Source organism: Triturus cristatus, chromosome 11 (genome assembly GCF_964204655.1).
Source record: "Triturus cristatus chromosome 11, aTriCri1.1, whole genome shotgun sequence".
Classification (NCBI taxonomy): domain Eukaryota; kingdom Metazoa; phylum Chordata; class Amphibia; order Caudata; family Salamandridae; genus Triturus; species Triturus cristatus.
In genome coordinates, this window is record NC_140594.1 from 178,828,081 (window position 1) to 178,843,481 (window position 15,401).

At 43.4% G+C, this 15,401-nt stretch overlaps 1 protein-coding gene across 1 annotated transcript in view; it reads left to right on the plus strand.

The window, feature by feature from the left end:
• Positions 1-15,401, plus strand: part of SH2B3 (SH2B adaptor protein 3) — a 503,879-nt gene that overhangs the window by 405,448 nt on the left and 83,030 nt on the right. Inside the window, exons 4-5 of the mRNA XM_085636309.1 lie at positions 5,273-5,374; positions 8,318-8,418. Coding sequence (XP_085492435.1) covers positions 5,273-5,374; positions 8,318-8,418 — 203 coding nt within the window. The remainder of the gene's footprint in view (positions 1-5,272; positions 5,375-8,317; positions 8,419-15,401) is intronic.

A 15,401-nucleotide genomic window follows, 5' to 3' on the forward strand; every position in this document is an offset into this window, starting at 1 on the left:
CCTAAAATCCTCACGTTTGCCCTATCTATTTTTTCACTCACAGCCCATGCTCCAGTGGTCCGTATCTGCTCTCAAGTCTTGTATTCTGCAACTCTCATCACCGTCACATCTCATCCTCCTAATTCATCACTTTTGGTGCAGTTTGTTTGTTCCCTTCGCTCCCCAAAGCACTGAATAGAGTGCTGTAAACCTTTCCTCTTTGTGACAAGACATAACTGCCTTTAATACCGGTTTTTCTTGAATTGTGTTAGGTTTATATAATACTTTGTGCTTTCTTGTTAACTGTATTAGATTACCATGAGAGTTATTCATTATCAATTGCAAATCCAAATATTCTTGTGAATGCAAGATTACAGACCTAAACTGGTAGTGCATAACGAAATCCTGCTTTTCCGACCACCATTGTAAAGTTAGGTTTGCTACACTGTAACACTTTTTGGGTAAAGACAGGCGAATTGGCATTATCTCCATTGATCCGAGGCATGATAGCTGAAGAGTGAGTGAGTTTTAAAAAAAAAATCTTTATTGATACTTCGAGTGCAAGATTGGTACAACAACATAATCCTCCAGAAGTACAAATCTAGAATAAACTGCGTGACATGTAGTCGTATGCCTTAGAAGGCTATACGGGAAAGCATGCCTAACAAGAAATTCAAAACAGATACATCATGCAGGTCGCCAGAATGCAGCTATTGACTTTTTCCATACCTTGCACTCCTCGATAGAAAGAAAAAAGAAATGATTCAACATACATCTTGAACAACAACAGAGTAATCAACGAAAGATAATTGCTCAGTGTGGTTCGCTGTGACTGTGAACACTCATCACATGCAATTGTCTCATGTCTCCCTCTTCTGTCTCAGTAGGTAATGAGGGTGTGCCAGGGACTTCGCAGGTACCCCCAATAAATGTGCAAAGTCTAGTGTCTGCTTTGCACACATCCACACCTTGGAAGCCCCCTAGTCAAGCCCATTCTACTGGTCACGCTCTAAAAAACTAGCCATCACCTCCTGCCTAAGGACTGCGGGAGGTTGGTGGTTCAACCCTCTGGCTTCTTCAGCCCTCAACGCCACTCCTTGCATTGAGGCGCACGTGTCTACCTCCACCTGGTATGCCGGGGGGCCCTGCGGTGATTTCCAGTGGCGAGCTGTCTCTCTACGGGATATTCCTAAGGCCAGATCCAAGAACCTGTTGCCCACCTTTTTCTCTCGTTGCCTCCTATGCAAGCCAAGCAGACTCTACTATGCAGAGCTGACTTCGGCCCAAGCTGCGCAACAGCACCACCTTTATCCAAAATCGCCCTGACAGAGCAGCTCCATATCATGTGCAATAAGCTCGCGTCAACCAGGGCACGCCTAGGGCAACTCATACCAGTGGTGTGGGTCATAACTTTGAATCGGTGTGGTATGAGATAAGTACAGTGCAAATATTTCACAAAATATGGATCTTTTGTAAAACATTTTTATTGGCATTTGAAATGGTTACATACATCACATCTATCATTGCCGATGGTATTGGCGTACAAGTGATATCGCACGGGTGTATCATACACTGACTTAAGAGCGTATAATGTCAAGGTTGTAGATCCCCCCCCCCCCCTCACCCCCCTACTCAGTCTATTGATTGGTAATGGCCCTTAGAGGCCGATGTCAGGATACATTTAACGTTCATGCAGGGTGATCGTTGTGCCACGCTGGGGATGTGAGGTGTATTTTGCCCCTCGCACATATTCTCGTAGGGGTTATGGAAAGTCAGCCATATTCTAACCTTGAACAAACTTGAGGTATAGAACTGGGATGCACTGTGTCTTATGTTGCGACGGTGTGTAGTTGAGCGCCCGAGTGTTGCACTGTTGCGAGATGTCGTATTGGAGTTGTGCAGATGAGTGGAGGGGGATTGTTAGAAGTTGTCTGTATGTGGGTGTGGTGATGGGTTGTTGGCGGCCATTGGACGTGGCCTGTCCGGTGTCTGGGCCCTTTGCATGTGCACCCGGGCATCCGCAGGGGCTATAGAAGCTCTGGGAGAACTGTCCATTCGTGCTCCTGCCACTGTTAGCGTTTCTTGTGTAAAGGAGTGGAGTAGCATGGCCCAGGGCATGGAGATTGGATGTTTGCGAGTTCCCTGGGCTTCCTCCCCTCGGAGAATTCCCTCTTCCACTGCGGCCCATTTCTTGACCGAGCCCACCCAGGCCGCCGGAGGGGGGCCTTCTGGTGCCTTCCAATGCATAGTGATGCATTGTTTGGTCAGGAGGAGCACTAAGGAGGCAAAGCGCCTTTATACTTTCATGTGCTTGTGGCGCTTACAGATACCAAGAGTCAAAATATGGATTTTTAACATGATAATTAATGACAAGAAACGGTCATGGGGTGCCATGCAATAATGATGATATTAATCATGTAACGGTATTGACATTCTATGCCGCAAATATATAGTTTCTAACATTATTAACATTAACAGTGGTATCTTGTCCGTTGCTTTCCGTTCGTGTCTGCCATGTGTTTATGTTGTGCTCCCAACCAAACATAATCGGTGTACATGTGTGTATCTATTTGGCGACGTTAAGTAGGGAGGTCTGCGCTCAGTGCAGTTGTATATGGTTCCACCTGTACTGAACCTGGATTCTCAAATCTGGCCAGTAGACATACAAATTGTGTCAAACGCACTCATGGTGCATCGCTATCGAGGCGTAGTATAGTGCTGTGTCTTACGATAGGTTTGGGTTTGTGGTGTTTAACTTTGATTCTATAGTGGTTAAATAATCTTGCCATTGTATGGGGATAGCCGATGGGGACAATCGCGTGGCATTTGTCAATTGGGTCTCGTGCTCTGCCATTAATGCCCTGCCGAGGTCTAAAAGCCATGGTTGCGTGCTAGGGCCCGCAGATGACTTCCAGGTCATGGCTAGTTTACGTTTAGCCAAGCCCAGTGCCAGATCTAGAAGTTTGTTAAGGTTCTTGCATTGCGTTTTGTGATTCAGAGTATGAAATGTAGGTCCTGGGCTACTACTGGGGTTCCTGCTGCTATTGTTAGTGTCTCTGCTACGCTATTCCAAAATGTCGTAAGTTGGGGATATGTCCAGACCATATGGGGGAATGTGGCATCTGCGGGTAGGCACCTAGGGCAGATGTCGGTTTGAGGTAGGATACATGCGTGCTACTCTTTGCGGTTTTAAGTATGTGTGATGGAGGTAGTTGAATTGTGTTTTCCACAATCCCTGGTTTAACACACACATTTGAGAAAGTACAAAAAATACCTAGTATGTATTTTATCCTACTTTAAGATAACAAAGGTGAATGGAGACCATGCAGATCTAGTAAATTCTTCAAGTTGGGTATCTTATTTTGCAGATAAATTAAGGTAACGTATTAATCAAAGGACCATTATATTGTACTTTTTACTTAAATGAATATACTCATTGCACTTAAACAATAATATGCTGTCTTGTCCTTTCGATAGAAATCAAGATAGCCTTAAAAAAAAAAAACGCCTCCCTTTGCCAAAGATAATGTGCAAACATATTCTACCTAATACCAAAATAGCAAAATTCTAGCCACTTTGTTAATCACTAATGCTCACTGGGGACCTCTAGGAGCAGCTTGGGGGATTCCACCTAGACGAGCAGTGCTGGTGCCTTGCTTACTAGGGACCTTTAGGAGTAGCTTGCGGTACAGCACCTACCACATTTCACATTTATATTAGACCTTCTATAAATTTCCCTTCAACAGCTCCAATATTTGTTTTGCCACGTTTCAAAGCTACTAATTGTATATATGGACATAGCGATTTGAATGTACTCTGGATACTGTTCTGCATGCAATGCTTTGTGGGTAGAGTGGATTTACCATATCTTCAAAGTTTATGATTCTCACTAGGGACCTCTAGGAGCAGCTTGGGGGATTGCACCTAGATAGTCCGTGCTGGTGCTTTGCTCATTAGCGACCTCTAGGAGCAGCTTGCAGTACTGCACGTACCACATTTATATTAGACCTTCTATACATTTCCCTTCATCAGCTCTACATAGAGTACAACCTAATCCGGAATTAATATAATAATTTTGTCACATTTCAGAGCTACTAATTGTATTTATGGACATAGCTATTTGAATTTACTAGGGGTACTGTCTTGCATGCAATGCATTATGGGTAGGATGGATTTTGCATATGTGACCGAAGGTTTATGATTCTTACTAAGGACCTCTAGGAGTAGCTTGCGGTACTGCACCTACCGCATCTCACATTTAGATTTGACCTTCTATAAATTTCCCTTCATCAGCTCCACATGGAGTACAACCTAATCCGAAATTAATCTAATAATTGTTTTATCACATTTCAAAGCTAATAATTGTATATATGGCCATAGCTATTTGAATTTAATCGGGGTACTGTCTTGCATGCAATGCAATGCATTATGTGTAAGGTGATTTTACCATATCTTCAAAGTTTATGATGCTCACTAGGGACATCTAGGAGCTGCTTGCAGTACTGCACCTAGACAATCCGTGCTGGTGCCTTGCTCACTAGGGACCGCTAAGAGCAGCTTGTGGTACTGCACCTAGACATGCAGTGCTGGTGCCTTGCTCACCAGGGAGATCTAGGAGCAGCTTACGGTACTGCACTGATACATACACTGTTGGTTCCTGGCTCACTACGCAACCATTTGCAGGGCATTAGGTCTCGCATTACTGAAAGTATGAGCTATTGGCTTTGCATTATTATTTGCAACGCCAATTCCTCCAGCTATCAGTAATGTGAAACCTATTGCATTGCAAATGCTTGTTTCTATGGTATTCTTTCATTGTATCACAGCTGTACCAAAACATAGCTAGAATGCCCCGATATTGTACCACAGCTTCTCCAGAATACCCCATTAATTTGCCAAACTAGCTGCACTAGAAAATCGCTCCACTGTGACAAATTCACAATAGAACAGTATAGTTCTGTCCTATAATGCCCCTCAGTTCTCCCTCTTTTAAACTGGCTGGTAGAGTGAAACCAGTCCATAGAAAGATTGAGATTCATTCCAGTTCAGAATTTCAGTTGGATTAGAATTGCACCTGTTTGATCGCCTGTCGTTTTTCCCATCCTGCCAAGGAAGCACATGCCAAGTAATTAAATAATTGTCGTATTTAGTAAGTTGTTGCTGTTGTCTTTCTGGCGTATCAAGATGAAACAATGTAGAATGACATGCATTTCATGCTCCGAAAACGATTTCCAATGAAAGCGATTCTCTAAGTGAGAAATATTGCTGATTAAACATGTGTTTTTTACTACAGTGTTCCAGACCAAAGCTGCATACGAAATGCTCTTCCGTCCTGGAGATAAGAAAGTGCACATCTCTTGAGATGCCAGACAATCCAAACACCTTTTTACTTAAGGTATGGGCTACAATTATTTTACATACCAGTTTATGTGAGAGCAGCTGCAGGGCTTTAGTGTGTGTGTGTGTCTCTGTTTTTGTAAGTGTGTACACACACACCTATATAAAAGATCACCAATCCTCATAGTTTGGACCCTGCACCTCTGGTGGGGTGACGCACCCGCAAATATCCAAGCCACTCTTCAGGAAATCGAAGACACGCACTCCAGTGCCGAATGAACAAACAGGCATAAGTTGTTTAGCAAATTTAATCAAGTGCACCACCAAAGAATAACCCAATGCGTTTCAGCGTCTCGCACACCTTGGTCATGCCGAAACATGCTGGGTTGTTCTTTGGTGGTGCACTGGATTACATTTGCAAAACAACTTATGCCTGTTTGTTCTTTCGACACTGGAGTTTGTGTCTTTGATTTCATGAAGAATGGCCTGGATATATTTATTTATATCTATCTATCATCTCAGGAGTTTGTCGTGTGGTGTTTTGCTAGGATGTGTCCAAGGCTGTTGTGGACACTGGTACCTTTCTAATATCTTGGTAACTCGCAGTGATCTTAAGTTCGGCTAAGATCTGGGCACCTGGAGATGCCGGTCTAAAAACCCCTTGTAGATATGCCAAAGTAATTTGCTGCCTTGCCAAGACCCCCGAATTAAGCGAAGCGTCAAGAAAGCTGCCAAAATTATTTATGTATAAGAAGTGCTGGGCCCACCACCAAATACTTTAACCCTAACATTTCCAGCCGTTTTCAGCATACCATTTTCCTTTTTCGTTCCTAATAAATTACATTTCACCAGCCCTTGATGTTTCAGGTAAGCTAACGTAGCCTCTTGGAGTTTAACTGTAAAGAAGGTGAGCACTGCAGGTTATGTGCTCGTCAGAATTATGTTCATCTGTTTGAAAGGGCTACATTCAGATACGATTACTGACAAATGAAACAGAGGCTTGCATCCAATCGGATTTTTTCTCTATGGCTCGGGCTAGGCCCAAGTTCACCTTTGAACACGCTATGGCCGCTTCCAATGTTTACAAGAATTGCGCTGCACTCCTTATAAACAATTTCTGTGACATATTGTCATAAAACAATCCAGGTCGTATTTCAACATCTTTTCAATTCATACTTATTCAAAGTTTGTCCACAGCACACACAATTAAAATGTGGTCACTCATTGCATTACTTCCCTTTGTAAACTAAACAAACTTCTTCAGGGCTGTAAACCAAAGGTACTTAACCTGAGTATTCCATGTTGTAAATTGTTTACTTATTTGGAGAAAAATAGTGTAACGGAGCCAGAAACAAAATTAAGTTGTACCTCTGCAATTTCTCCTCATATATCAGCGGGTCAAGACTGCCTAGGGAAAATGCAAAGTAAATACTGAAACATTTGGACTTGGGTGCTGAAAGCACCATAATCTTCATGCTTCTCCCTTTTCAATGGCTTAGCTCTTAAAATGCCATAGTTATTGCACAAATAAATTGTGAACTCTACGCTATCGGATTATATTGGGTGTGATAATTATCACCAATCTTTTGGTGCAAGAGCAAAGTATTCTCAAGTCTGAACATCTAAAGCAAGCTTCTCAAACGAGAAGCTCGTGAGCTACTTACTGGTAGCTCTCCAGCCACTTGTAATTAGCTCTCCTGTGTGCAACTAATATGAAAATTGTGGATGTTGGAGAAAAATGGTGAATTGGAAAATTCGATTTAAAGCTTATAATTGAGTAATGAATCATGTAGCGTTGGGCAGACCTATTAACTAAATGTATACCCCTTTGCATCTTGCAGCAGTGGTGTCATTTATTATCCACATAGAAACATTCCAAAATGATAAAGCCTTTTTTACATTTCTACTGGTACACCTGCACCAAGGTGATCACAGCTGCTAATCTTGGATATGGTGGCCACCGATGTTGTCTTGTCTGATGTGGCTGCTGTAAGGCACTCATAATAATCGCGGCTCAGGATGAGTTTCATTAAACATAAGTAGCTCTTATTGCAGAAAAAGTTGGAGACCCCTGAAGTAATATCACTGTACTTCGCTAATCGTATGCACTTTTTGTAGTGTTTCAATGACTAAAGTTGGTAGAATTACAACTGCTTTTACGCTACAAAACACTTGTTTTGACTTCACTCTTTATTAAAAAGTAATAGTTTACCAGTTAGGAGGTACATCACACACTCTTTGACTTATGATGACATTACAGGGATGGAAATCGTGTCAATCTTTTCCCTGACGTTGATTTTTGTACATAACTCGAGTCTTCAGCATGTCAGTGAACAGGCTCCCACCGAGTGATTTTGTAAAAGTAAGCGTGCACTGTTTCCTAATTTTTGGTGGCCGATTGTTTGTGCGTGTTAGCAAGAATCTTCCACAGTCTCGCTTTTTCAAGAATAATTGGCTGTTCTTGAAGGTTGTGTCTTGTGTCCTCCTATGGGATCATAAGGTCAAAAGGCCCGAGTTATCACATACTCACTCTATCTCTTTATGCGAAAATCTACCACTGCAACTTTTCCCAACTGAAGTCCGCTGTTTTGAACCCTAAAGTGCTAATATTTCATCGGAATTTCAATGGCTCTTTAGGCAAACTTGTCCCTTATCCACAAAATCTCTGATGGAGATTATGAATGCCCAAAAGTATTTTCCCATTGAACTGTGCTCCCGGCTCCTTTATTTTGATTTGTTGCAAAGCACTTGAGTCCTAGTGAGTGAGTGTGGAGGAATGGAAGGGAATGAACGAGATAAAGAACAAAGGAAACAAGAGTCCCAGAGGAGAGAAAAAACCAGAGAACCCCAGGCCATCATTTGTTCTCAGTGCATGGACGGAAATGGCCTCTTTGATGTGGCCTTGCGGAGATACAAGCAGGGCTATATTTACATAACTGTGCTTTGCACCCCGAAGGTGAGTTAACAGCTAATGCACCTTTTTTCCTCTCTGTCGATGCAGGTTAACAAGTCTACCGAAATTACGGAAGTCATTTTTGAGGCGGATGACGAGCAGCAGTTGAATTTGTGGATATCGGAAATCAAAGAATGCATCTCTCGAGGGTAAGTATCCGACTCTGGGTGTTCAGTGGTGCATCATTGCTCCCAAACTTCCACTTTTCAGAGACAGGAAAGCCCTTAACAGTTGCCCAATGAGGAGTGTAGGACCGTGCTTAATTTGTAAAATATGAAGTGCAGGTGCTGCTCAATTCTTTGTCGGAGGCCACACCTACTTTTATCTGGCTCCACCAACTTCCCCCACTGGCTCCACCCACTTCCTCTATGACCTCCACCCACATCCTCAACTGGCACTACGAAAAGTCGGATTAATTTCAGCAAGGGACCTCCACTTCCTGGGACTGTCTTTTGATAAAACAGCTGAGTGTGTGTGTGACAACGCACCTGCCCCAACTCCAAGTCATCATGTGACAAGTTCAAATCCAAGCAAGGGTGACTCAGACTTGCATACTTATGAAATCAATAAAAACGCACCATTGGGTTGTGGTATACATACAGCATGTCACCCTTGGGCCTGTTTTTATAAAGGTCATCTGTACTGAGAGGTGGAGCACAATGTGTTTGAGGATATGTTGTTTAAAGTGACAGCGGTCACATTGTCCCAGTGGCAGCCTATCTCCACATAGATTGGAGGTGACACACAGCTTCTACCTGGACACAGTGCCATTTTTCTGACAGCCTCCAGTGTCACAGCTGCAACGGATGTCACAGGTACGGACGCATCTGTACTCTTCAGTACCTTTCAATGTCCCGACGGGCACTAGCCTTTACAACTTTGAAATGCATGTTTATTCGAACCCTTTCCCATCACAGAGAGAGGGAAGTGTTGCTTATTATGCACAAATGCACCAATAACGTGTCCCCTCGAGAACCATTTACCATAAGAGCCACCAAAACAAGTGTGCTGTGCACGAAAACCACACATGTGCATCAACTTCGTCTTCGTCTTAATTAGTCAACGAGCACATGTGATAGAAACACATTTGAGAAGGAATATGGGGAAAAACATCAAAGTGAGTGTGGACATTAGATGCATAGGGGCGTAGGACTGCAGCACTGCATAAGCACTGCAGGAAGGGTCACAATGGGGCCCAGGGAGTTGACAAACCACTGAACATCAGTTATGCCAATTGGTTACTAAAAGCGGGGGTAGGAGGATAATTTTTCTTCTTGCGTTAGGGCCCATTGCCCCCTTATCCACTCCACTGTAACTATGCATCTTCACCTTGCACCAAAGCATACGTCATGTGTTGCGAACGTGAATTCTTCTGCACTGCTGTTTCTGTGGTGTCTATCCTTGGGTGCACGAACATGGCAATGCTAGTTTATACAATGCCTGTAAAGTCACCCAGGTATTTATGCCCACTAGTACTACTGATGATCATTCCATACAGTCCTGGCGAGGTAAACCCGTGGTACCCTACAGAGCATGCTGAGGATGCACACACAGAACCCCACAGGAGTAGCAAAGAGATGCAAAATTTAGGGGTGGGCTTTCTTAATTTACATGGAATGACAGCCAAAAGCAGCCATAAAGACCCCACCCTTGACAACTCATCCAATGCAGAATGTTGCCCAAATGAGAAAGTCCTCCACTGCTTGAAATTCAACATTCATGTGAAAACGTTGTCAAATGGAAAGGCAGCGCACAACATCAAACAGAAATCGAGCAGCCTTCCCAATAAACTTCGATAATGATACTTCTTGCTAAGTATAAATAAACAATGCTTTGACCATGCCAGATTTTAAACTTGTTGCCTGCAGATTATAGTCTTTTACAATGAGTGCTGCTATTAAGCTCAGGTGGCGCGCGGACGTGGTATTCATTAGCCCCCCAGCATACCCCCTCAGCCCCTCCCGCCACAAGGACTAGGGCTGGAAGCCACTACTCTTCGCGCAATATAACTGACTTCGAATGAAATTAATGGAGGACATTGCAGATGATTGACGGACCTATTCCTGTCAGTTGTTTTTGCACATCGTCTTCTTAATCTGCATATAAGGCACGATTACAACTTACTTTACATTACAAGCACAAAAACCATGGCACGCTTAAAGAGCTCCTTTACCAGTGTATATGCCTATGATGGGCTCATTTATTAGGTGTTGTCTGTTTGGGAAGGAATGGAGGATACTTCAAGGGCAGGGGCAGGCCTTTAACTTCTTAACCCCGGCCGACCCTATCTATTGTGATATATAATAAATGTGTATGTGGGCTGGCGCCAGTGGCCGCTACTAGGCCAGGGCAGACAAGGTGCGTCATCAAGTCTTGTGGAACCGCCGCTGAAGCTACGCAGGATACTATTACTACTAAATTCAAAGGAAGGGGCCGGGCAGGGCCTTTAACTTTAACACCGGCCGGTCCGGCCCTATCGTGATAATGTGTGTACAACGTCGGCGACCGCTACTAGGCCAAGCCGCAGGTCAGGAACAGAACAGTGCATCATCGAATGGAGCCGGAGCTACCCCGGTGCCCAATACCACGCCACCACTGACTGGGCATGTAGCATGTGGCATGGCATGATGTCTGACTGACTGCTACAGTACTTACGGTTACACTCGTCGTGGTCGGCCGGGGCTGCGGGGCACTTTATTAACTGATAGGCCGCCTGGTGGTGGTGCTGCCTGCCCTCAACGTGGTCAGACTGGCTGTAACTCGCGGGTGTGCTGGAGCGTGGCAAGCGGAAAAAAATCTGCACGGAGCGCGCACACCCAAAACTGACCCAATCAATGTCTGACTCCCTCCCAGTACTGCTTCCGAGTCCCACCCACCACCGGCAACAGTCCTGAACTAAGGGCCGTGCCCGTGCGACACCAAGCGGCCGCCATGATAACGACATGAGTATCAATATTATGATTAATGAATGCAGCCAGCAGTTGCTTTGCTCCGGACCGCCGGCTCACATTCACACTGACTGACTCAACCGAAGCACACTGGGATTCAGGAGACCCAGAACAACACTCTGCGCCGACTCAGAGTCACTGAGTCACTATTGCATCATGTCATCATATGTGACGACGTGCAGTCATGCAGATATGTGTAGACCCGGCCCTGAAAATTAAGCACAATTTTCCCTTCTGTATATCGCAGGGTTCAAAGTTACCTCAGGCTGAGAAACGATGCTATACAAAAGACCTGAATAAATGCAGAATAAAATCTTGGGGCATACTCCAGCATAGGTCCGGGTTAAGTGCTCGATCGATGACAGGTTTTCTCTACAAAGAACTGTATGAGGAGGTCCTAGGGATGAATTTAAAGACCTGTACAGTATAAATCCCCAAATCAAATACAATACTCAAAAGGTATACTGTCGGTCTAGAGTACAGAGATCAGAACATATACTAGTAGAACAGGAAAAAGAGAGAAAGTCCGAGGTAACCAAGGCAGGTGTGTGGAAACCTTCACTGAGGTTTTAAGTTCCCATCACCCACCGGTGGTTCATCATCATTTGGGAACTAAGGACATTCCCCGGAGTACCAACCACTATGAGGATTGTGATGGTACCCTGGTTTTCCCAGGCAACCGTGCCAAATTGTTACCAACGGTAGGGTGATGATTGCAGTGCGAAAAATGTGATGAAACAAAAATAGTGAAGTTAAAAATGACTACCAAGACACTATGTAATTTATTCTGGCGCTATCCTGGTGCCAATTCTAAAAACAGTATTGACAGCCTAAACAAATAACTGTCAGATCTTAGGTCTACATGTTTCGGCTTGTGGACAAGGAAGTCCAAGCTCTCGTCAGGACCATGTAAACGCTACTGCAAAAAGCGTGATAGAAATCAAAATTCCCCTTCCAGCTCTGGCGTTCGGAGCGGGGTACCGACGGATAGAGCGGTGCCTCAAAGTCCTGAGCGGATGCCAGGTGAGGCGGGTTGCGTACCCACATTAACTCGGAGGTTCACCACCAGACAATGCCTGTAACTGTTCCAATGTGACACACAGGACTCGATCAGGTTGTATTTGGGTACCAACCATTGAATCAGGTTATTGTTTATTATCACAAATTTTGATTTCTATCACGCTTTTTGCAGTAGCGTTTACATGGTCCTGACGAGAGCTTGGACTTCCTTGTCCACAAGACGAATCATGTAGACCTAAGATCTGACAGTTATTTGTTTAGGCTGTCAATACTGTTTTTAGAATTGGCACCAGGATAGCGCCAGAATAAATTACATAGTGTCTTGGTAGTCATTTTTAACTTCACTATTTTTGTTTCATCACATTTTTCGCACTGCAATCATCACCCTACCGTTGGTAACAATTTGGCACGGTTGCCTGGGATAACCAGGGTACCATCACAATCCTCATAGTGGTTGGTACTCCGGGGAATGTCCCTAGTTCCCAAATGATGATGAACCACCTCCGGTGGGTGATGGGAACTTAAAACCTCAGTGAAGGTTTCCACACACCTGCCTTGGTTACCTCGGACTTTCTCTCTTTTTCCTGCTCTACTAGTATATGTTCTGATCTCTGTACTCTAGACCGACAGTATACCTTTTGAGTAAGGTTTTCACTACAGTCATGGATTAAGTCAATTTATCTTAAGTGGATATTCTAAAATTGTATGTACCGCCATGTACATGTCTGAAGGCATTTGATGATGTTCTAGCAAGGTTCTGCCATGAATTCATTCTCTTGTGATAACGATGTTCAGGTGTTTTTACCACGCAGAAAAACAAAAAAGGTGATGGGTGGAATACTTTAATTAATCTCTCTAATACTTTGGGACACATTTCAGTCATTTCTGTTTTTTGTTTTGTCCACAGTGACACGCCAGGCAGATATCAGCCATTTGCAAATTAACCATCGCCCTGCTTGGTTAATAAGATTGGTGGGGTGTGACTTCAGATTTCTCAATAATTGCGCTGACACATTGGAGTAATTCTCACGCAGCGGTCAAAAGTGCGGCGCTGCGTGAGGAGGAGAGAGCAAGAGACTGCCATATTGAGGGCCATCTTTACAGAGTAATGGCACTCTCTACCCTCTTCCAAGTGCAGGCGCACAATCAGACAGCTGTGCGACACACAAACACCTTTGCACCATAGTGCAAATGTGTCTGCTCGAGTCTAGCGTAGGTTTTGCACAACAATGTTATCCTTGCAGTATAAAATACAATGCTTAGACTAACTTTAAAACTTTCCTACTTTGCATATGTGCTGCACGGTACAGCACACTACAAAGTCGGAAAAGAAAGGAGGAATAAAAATCATTTCTTCTTGCTAGTGTATTTTAAATGGGCATTATTTGTGACTCAAAACTCCGTTTACTTATTTTATGAAATAGGGTGTTGTGCCAAAAACTTTGGATGGTTGCATGTGAATGACCATGCACCACCCATGGAATGCCTGCTTGGCACCAAGTAATGCAGAGCAGCTCCATGCACTGCTTTGCATACTTTCAAGTGAATTTCCAGCTCACGTTTTGCACTGGAAAGTAAATTGGGGCGGGGGGGAGATAGTGTTGATTTGAGTCTGTTTTGTGACGCAAACACAGCTCAAAATATTAGTAAATATACCCCATAATGTTAAAATACATCATACGACATGCAGGGGCACGAGGGGCTTAAAGGGCAGTCGGAAGGTAGAGAAATGGGTATTGGTAGCGGTACGAAGTGAGAAAACACATTATTTTATGAAATAACCAACATTTTCTTTTCATTCGAGAGAGAGAGCATTTGTAGTCTGTCGGATTTCACCAGGAATTTTTACACACAGACTGCTCACCATACCCGACTGAAAGCACCTGTACCCATCTATTTATCACAAAATACATTGTGTACTGTCCGCCCAAACTGGCAGGACTTATCCCCAATTTTAGGTCTAGCTTAACAGCACAGCGTTATGGACTATTAGTAGCTCTTAAACATATACACAGGGTGGGCTTTGGCTTCACCCAGAGGAGCACTATTGTCTCACCTCACACGATTGGCTATTTAGTGCATCATCCCGCCTTCAAAGAAGGGATTTTCTTTGGCAGGAAAACTTTGAAAAGTACACCTAGTCTTCATGTGGTTTGTCATATTAAATTTTGTATCTCAAGTATGCATTATTTTTTGCTACTTTTACCCTCCGCATTGGCAAATCTAATGGGCCTGGCTTTATTTTGATAAATCGCATTTCAACAGGCAACACGTATAAACAGCATTTGTGGGTGCCTGTGTTTACACATGTTGCTAGTTTAAAACCAGACTTGTTGGCTTGTTGTAGGCATCACTCTGACTCTAGAGAAGAGCACCCGTTCGAGAACTGATGAAGTTTAATATTTTGGATAACAAGGATTAGCTGTGGGTTTCGAAAACCACACCAGTTCTGGTGTCTATTTTCTTGTATTAAGATGACTATTTTTGATACAGTTCACTCCTTCTACTAAGCTAACTTGAAATTTAACACAAGCAAGTTACTTTTCCTAAAATGTTTCTAGGGAGGAAACATTGCATAGGTTCTTTAACAATCAAAGAACGACCCTGTCCTTAAATCAATCAACAGAATGTTCAACCTATAACAGCTGTACAACATAAAATGCCAGTATTTTATTTAGAATCTGACTTCTAATTTTGGGGAGGTATTTCATCATGCTACCTTTTTGTGTTAAGGGGGCTGGGTGACGCACGCTGTGTTTGAACATCTGTGTAGCCTTTTTTATTTAAATGTTGTAATGTTGGATTGCAGATCACAATACCAACTAACTGCCCTCGCCCCTCTTTTAAGAATGTAGCACAAATAAGAGTATGTCAAGAGTGAGATAAAACCGCATTGTTGCCTACTGTATCACATAAATGTATTCAGAGAAATGTTTGCTGTTTTACTGCACAGGGGTGCCACTAGCATTTGCAGACCTACAAGTCAACTAGACATATAAATATACAAAGTAAAAATCCATCACACTTTGCTGCCAACTAAGATACTAAAAAAGCTAACTGGAACTTACCTGGTAAAAGCAGGGATTTGGGTATTTCACATCACTTTCCGACTCAGAAAGAGTCTGAGGAGTTATTCAAGAAAGTTACAATAGTCGTAGGTTTCC